The sequence below is a fragment of the Falco rusticolus genome, chromosome 9 (genome assembly GCF_015220075.1).
Source record: "Falco rusticolus isolate bFalRus1 chromosome 9, bFalRus1.pri, whole genome shotgun sequence".
Taxonomy (NCBI): domain Eukaryota; kingdom Metazoa; phylum Chordata; class Aves; order Falconiformes; family Falconidae; genus Falco; species Falco rusticolus.
In genome coordinates, this window is record NC_051195.1 from 7,198,641 (window position 1) to 7,204,640 (window position 6,000).

The 6,000-nt window shown below is 46.2% G+C and overlaps 1 protein-coding gene across 1 annotated transcript; it reads right to left on the minus strand.

The window, feature by feature from the left end:
* Nucleotides 1-3,590: 3,590 nt before the first annotated feature.
* On the minus strand, nt 3,591-5,607 carry LOC119153658 (dual specificity protein phosphatase 13-like). The gene is made up of 3 exons (XM_037400355.1): nt 5,392-5,607; nt 4,889-5,106; nt 3,591-3,840 (listed from the first exon to the last, which is right to left on the minus strand). Exons 1-3 carry the CDS (start codon nt 5,550-5,552, stop codon nt 3,641-3,643), a joined length of 579 nt encoding a protein of 192 aa, XP_037256252.1. The 5' UTR covers nt 5,553-5,607; the 3' UTR covers nt 3,591-3,640.
* Nucleotides 5,608-6,000: the final 393 nt, after the last annotated feature.

Here is a 6,000-nt window from a genome sequence, read left to right on the forward strand (position 1 = left end):
GTCAATGCAACTGAGACACAGTCCCAAAAGCCTCATGTGACCCAGTTCTAATAATAAGCTACCAGGAAAGAGGGGACAGCTCATCTTAGGGTGAGTTCAAAATAAAGACTGTGAGAGCAGCTGTCCTGGGCCTCACCAAAGGTCCATTGAGCTCACTGTCCTGCACCTGACTGTGGCTCTAAATGGATGCCTACAGAAAATAAGAACGCACAAGCATGAATCACACTGCTTTCTAACATTCCCCCACCTTCCAGCTGGCTGCAGTTCATCAGCTTCCTGATCTGGAGGGAGTTTCTAAATGTTGGGTAACCTTGAATGTACTTCTGTCCCACAAGCGTTTCCAGTTATGCCTTGAATGTTTATAGGCTTTTACCCTCTGCAGCACCCTGCGGCAAGGCGTTGCACAGCTCACCTAACTCCCCTCCTCGCTTCAGACCTGGCTTCTACTGACTCCATCTCATGCCCTCTGTTCTTGTACTGGAAAATAAAACTAAGGAAAGTTTCCACTGGAATTCTACATGTCTCCCTTCAGGTGACACTGTGGTTTTGTGATTGTTTTAAGCAGATTTAAGTCTGCCACAGCTGTAGCTGCAAGAGTCCCTTTCACTGTGCTCTCTGCCCGCAGCCAACACACGCAGCCTCCACTGAGCCTGCACTAGCCCTCCTGACCCACTTGGTAAGGTGGCTCAGGAACTGGATCTAGATGAAAACTGCCTCAAAAGAACAAAACACTGGTTTTCAGATCCTCTTCAGAGGAGTTCTAACTCTTCTTTCAGGCATAATCTTTTCCCACGGGAGAAGCTCATTCCTGAACTGTATGCACTCTGCAGTGGGCTTTGCCAGATGCATTCTTCAGCTAAACACTAAAAGTAGTTGAAAAGGCATAAAGGAATTAAGAACAGGCTGAGGAAAGATGGGATGATAAGGCAAGCCTTGGGGCAGGAAGACCTGCGCATCTGCTTGTTTCAGGGGAGATGGGAGGCAATCGGCTCCTGGTCAGGCTGGATCTCCAGGCCTGACAGCTCCTGCGGGCTCCTGGGAGGCTGGGCAGGCACTGCTGCCAGAGCCTAGGTGCTTTGGTCGGCTTAGCCAGGACCCAGCCTACCTTTAGGTACTTCAGTATCTTCCAAAACGGGACCCTTCCTCAGTTAGGGGTTAACATTCAGTGCCATTAGTCTCCCGACGTTGCGTAGACCCTCTTGAAAGACACGCATCTTCTGAACAAAGTGCCACCGCTGAGGCAGTATTTTTCTTCTGGTTGGGTCCGTTAGTCTAACTTGCCACACCAATATCTGGAATACAAGCTTTCTTGTGGACAGCAAAAACCAGTGACGTACTGATGTCACATCACATCATGACTTGGACTACAGGTAGTGTGACAGGTGAGAGGGTCTCTTTTCCTCCTAGAACATCACAGCAGACAATGTTTTCTGTTTTAAGAAGTTACAAGACTAATTCTACCACTTTTTCTTATGTTGCCTGGAATCTTTTTCCCTGAGCAGACCTGGAGCCGAAGCTAAACTGTATGGAAGGAAGGGAGCAATACAGGCAGGCTGGAAATATAGGCAACACTAACCCAACAGATTAAAAAAACTGCTGTGATTTGCCAGTGCCCTTGAAAAGAGTTTCTAATTCATTCCCTCCACTGGGATAAGTAAGTCTTCTGTACAAGATCACTAGCATGTCATTGGTGGTATGAATGCCATACTGACTCAGCTTCGCGCTGTACTCCTCTTCTCTGTCCCTGGTGAAACAATACTCTCCCAGGATGAGCAGTATGTCTGAGAGCAGGTACTAATTTATAACAGGAGCAGCTTTCACAGCTGTGGCTTTGTGGGACAGATGTTCAGGGGCATGCAAGGCATTATCCTGATGGAGGTTTCCATTAATCTTGCTCACATGTGTCTAATTTTGCCCAGCCTAAAGCCATTAAGATGTGTTATTTCACTCACATGAATTTCAGATTTTTCAGTGCCACATCTTCAAAAGGTTTCCAGACTAAAACCTACTGTAAGGTGAATGAAGTATAAATTATAATGAAATATTAACTCATATAAATCCCTATTAACTCTAATGGAGAACTTCAAAGCAAAACCAGCGCCTCCTTCCCCACTCTGCTGCTTTGTGAGGTATAAAGATTGTCCTAGCACTGTTGGGTTGTAAATGTGATTTTCTATTTGATCTTTTTACACTACAATGTCTTCTCTTTCTCTTGCCAGTGGAGCTCTTTGGCAAGATTTAGGAAAATCTGAACAGACAGCCAAATAGAGCTCTGAAAGGATCTTAAATATACTTATTTTGCAATGCATTTGTGTACATTGAAGTAGAGAGGGATTTCCATATTCCCATAAGCGCTAGCCAGAATCAGCATTCATGTCATAAACCTCCCCAAGAATTAAGGAGTGTAGGGGGTCTGAGAAGGAAGAGGTTCAACTCACAAGTCACCACTATTTAAGTCTTCTAATAACCTTGCAAATCGCTTCCAGCAGAGAGGAAAATGATTAGAACTGATGCTTCAGATGCAAACAAACAAGCAGAAATGTATTTACTTAATCTAACAGGGAAGGTTTATAAGGTCAGCTAATCAATAAATCAAACCAGTAGCAAAGGGCAAAAAATAGATTTGATTATCACTTCATGGTTCACCACAAGTTAACAAGCTAATTTTCAGGCAGAGTGGTAGCATGAATTTCAAATGCCGTTGCTGTATTAAAAATCACATTGGTTAAGTACCGAATAACTGGCAATAGGAAAAGTGACATCTTCGAAACAGCTAAAAATGAATTTGTGTCAATGAAGCCTAGCCACTGATATAAGCTAACTAAGTTCCTACCCAATGTTCAGCCAGGGACGATTCAAAGCCACTTACGCAGAACTGATTTGGGATAATTTGGAGGGAAAGCAAACTGATGAGTTCAAGCTTACAAAATGCTTTGAGGATCTGACATCTCTTTGTTAATGTCCTCAATATACTACAGAATATACATCATCTTGCTGAAAACACATTTACACAAGAAAATGTTTATGGGTTTGCTGACCCAGAGACTGCAGCAAGAGCTGCACAGAAGTTTGTTCTGCTGGTGTGGGTCTTCAGGCTGCCACAGCTCTCAGTAGCACTGGAATATTTATGAGTAGTGAGAGAGGAATGTTTCTGTAGCATTCCATAGCAGTGCCTGGGCTCTTAAGAAACTGCCCTCGCCACATCACCAGGCCTGAAACACAAAAAACCTTTCTTATGAGAACTGTAACCAAACCAAGGAAGCTGGTTATGTTGCGCTCCCAAGTAGAGGGGACTCAAACTTACTGTACAGCTCAATGCAATTACTGAATTTGCCTCTGGCATTAGCACAAACCAGGAATAAATTCAGCCCATCTTAACCACTCTGGTGGAGTATTCTGGTAGCACCACGCTAGGCACAGCAGCTCTGCAGCACACAGTGTTTACGGTGGTGGCGTTGGCTCGCTGGTCTTGGAAGAACTGAGCTATCAGAATTAATCCATTTACAGTTCTGTTGACTTTTTCCTTTGATGTGTAATTTTCTTCATTTTTTTCAACATGCATTGATGATAGGAAGCTGTATATGCACAATGGCTATGAAGGCTGAAACTCAGAAAAGTGAATGTAAATGGATTTGCCCTTTCAGCAGCCTTTCTTTTGCCGTAGCTGAACATCCAAATTTCGCAGGTGTTTCAGGAAGCCACGGTTGGGTGAAATCCATCGATGTTCCTTCACTGTTTTGATGGCTTCAACCAATGGGAGGTGGTGATTTATCATGAGATATGCTAGGACTAGGGAAGCTGACCTGCTTACTCCAACTGCACAATGTACCAAAATTTTAGCTGGTTAAAAAAAGAAAATAAATAAAAATTATAACCATAGAAGAGAAGCAGTACAGTGGATGAAGGATAATTTAAAAGGAAGGAAACCCCCTTCTGCCTTCTCCAGCTTGGTCAGAGTAACACCACAAACATGATGTTACCCTTATGATAGATCGTGTGAACTAACAATTAACTCTAATTTGCAATTGTTACACTCACTTGTGTGAGAATTGCCATGAGATCCCAACCTGATTTTGGAAACACTGGTAAATCAAAGAAAGCCCTGTTGAAGTAATGAAGTTGTTCTGTTGTGAACAAGAGGAAAATGAGACCATTGGTTTCAGAAGGGCTTACTTAGGTGAAGAATGCTAAAATCTGGCCCGTAAGGGTGGCACTAACACATTAGCCACCAAGAAAAATGACTGGCCTAGTACCATTGCATCATAAGGCAATTTGCTGTGACTGTAATTCTCTTTTGAAGGCAGAACGTGATACAAACTGAGAGCTCCATTAATGCCAGTTTACTCATGCTAAGAAATAGCCTTTTATGCAACACAGGTTAATTAGTGTTTTACTGCAGCAGTGCCAAGAAGCTCAGTCTCTTGTGCAACATGCTGTAAATCTCCTTGGGTAAAGGTAAATCTTCTCCCTGGGGGCACAGCCCTACAGGTGCCGTTCACACAAGATGCTCATCTGCAATATAGGAGCCTCTTTGTGCAGTCGGTGGCCATAGAAATCAGGACTTTTGTCTCTTTATTCATTTGTTCTTACAAATACAGGTGTCTACCTCTCCCTTTTTGAACTAGCGTTTCATGCAAGGTATTTTTGTCTCTGCCTCCTCTCCTCTCTGCCCCTGTCTCTCTCCTGCACTGTTCATCCGTTATGTCAACTTTTTGGTACCTAGTTAGAGCTACACCCAGCACTCCCTCCTGCTGCCACCCACGGTGCAGGTTACCAGCAGCTGGCAGGAGACCACGGAGTGACCTGTCCACCACTGAGTTCGTGGAGCTGACCTGTTATGAGAGGCTGCTGACTCGCATCAAAATGTGACCAATGATAGTTTTCATACCTCCTGGCGTGTTCAAGGCGTTGTGGATAAATTGTGCTGCAGAGAAGAAAAACTGGCTTATATCAAAGCTTGGGAGGTCATGGGCTGGTACACCATAATAATTGATGGTCACTCCATAGAAGTCCTGGCCTCCATGGCTGTACGCTGTGCCGTGGGCAGCATTTAAAACATGGGTCACACCCATCTTCCACAAAACAAATCTGTTGTGAGCTGTTACTCTAAGGAAAAGACAAACAAATTGAGATGCGTGCAGAGACACTCAGGGAGCTGCAGAAACGCTGCAATTTTATGTCCCAAGCCATTTGCTGGAGCATCAGCCCCTGCATTGCTTCTAAGGGCTAACTGAGAAGTGAGCCCCAGCTTAGTCATAATTTTACCTCAGAAACCCTGCTGTCTGCAGTGTAAATGACAGCAATTAGCAAAACTATGAGCTGTCTAAGCACCTATGAGGCATACTAACAGACAGACAGTGTGGCGAGGTGTGTCCGTAAAGCTGTACTTACAGGTCTCCTAGGAAGAGATTAGGCCACACTTCATCCACATGGTTGCAAGAGGGCCGGCCAGTGCTCAGGAGCTGTTCGATCTCTTTAAGGGAGGGGACGTCCCCTGTGCATGCCCCAGCACCTTCGGGTCCGGGGGGGCCCAGCGCCTCTGACCCCGACATGCTGAGATCCGAGAGAGACGTGGCTCCCACCGGCCGGTGGCATGCTGCTGAGCGCTGGGGTGCCGCCAGCCACCGGCACAGTCACGGGGGCGGCTGGGAGATGGGCCGGGGCAGGTGCTGGGCAGCAGCTCCCGCCACAGAGCCACGCTGCCCCTGTGCTGCAGCGGCCCCCAGGCCCCCTCCCCAGGGTTGGCCGCTCGCCTGCGTGCTCCCCTGACAGGCACAGTCAGTTGAAACAGATGCATGTACCAAACTGGACATTACTGAGTCCTCACTGGTTCAAGTCCACTCCCCAGGGCTCGTCCCTAGAGCTGCTCTGCTCTGCTGCGCAGCAGCCTCGGTGCTGGGGGCTCTAGCCTGCAGGATGCCCACCAAGACATGGCTGTGACCATCCTCAGTGGGTCCTTGATGCAGCAGTTGCAGCCAGTGAGATCTGGCCGTTCATCAC

Bases quoted from the DNA above. Each gene is read 5' to 3' on its own strand.
- LOC119153658 (XM_037400355.1), bottom strand. From the start codon at position 5,552: ATGTCGGGGTCAGAGGCGCTGGGCCCCCCCGGACCCGAAGGTGCTGGG. The intron at 5,107-5,391 runs GTAAGTACAGCT...TCTTTTCCTTAG, and splicing joins AATCTCTTCCTAGGAGACCT to AGTAACAGCTCACAACAGAT. The intron at 3,841-4,888 runs GTATGAAAACTA...TTTTTTAACCAG, and splicing joins CGCCTTGAACACGCCAGGAG to CTAAAATTTTGGTACATTGT.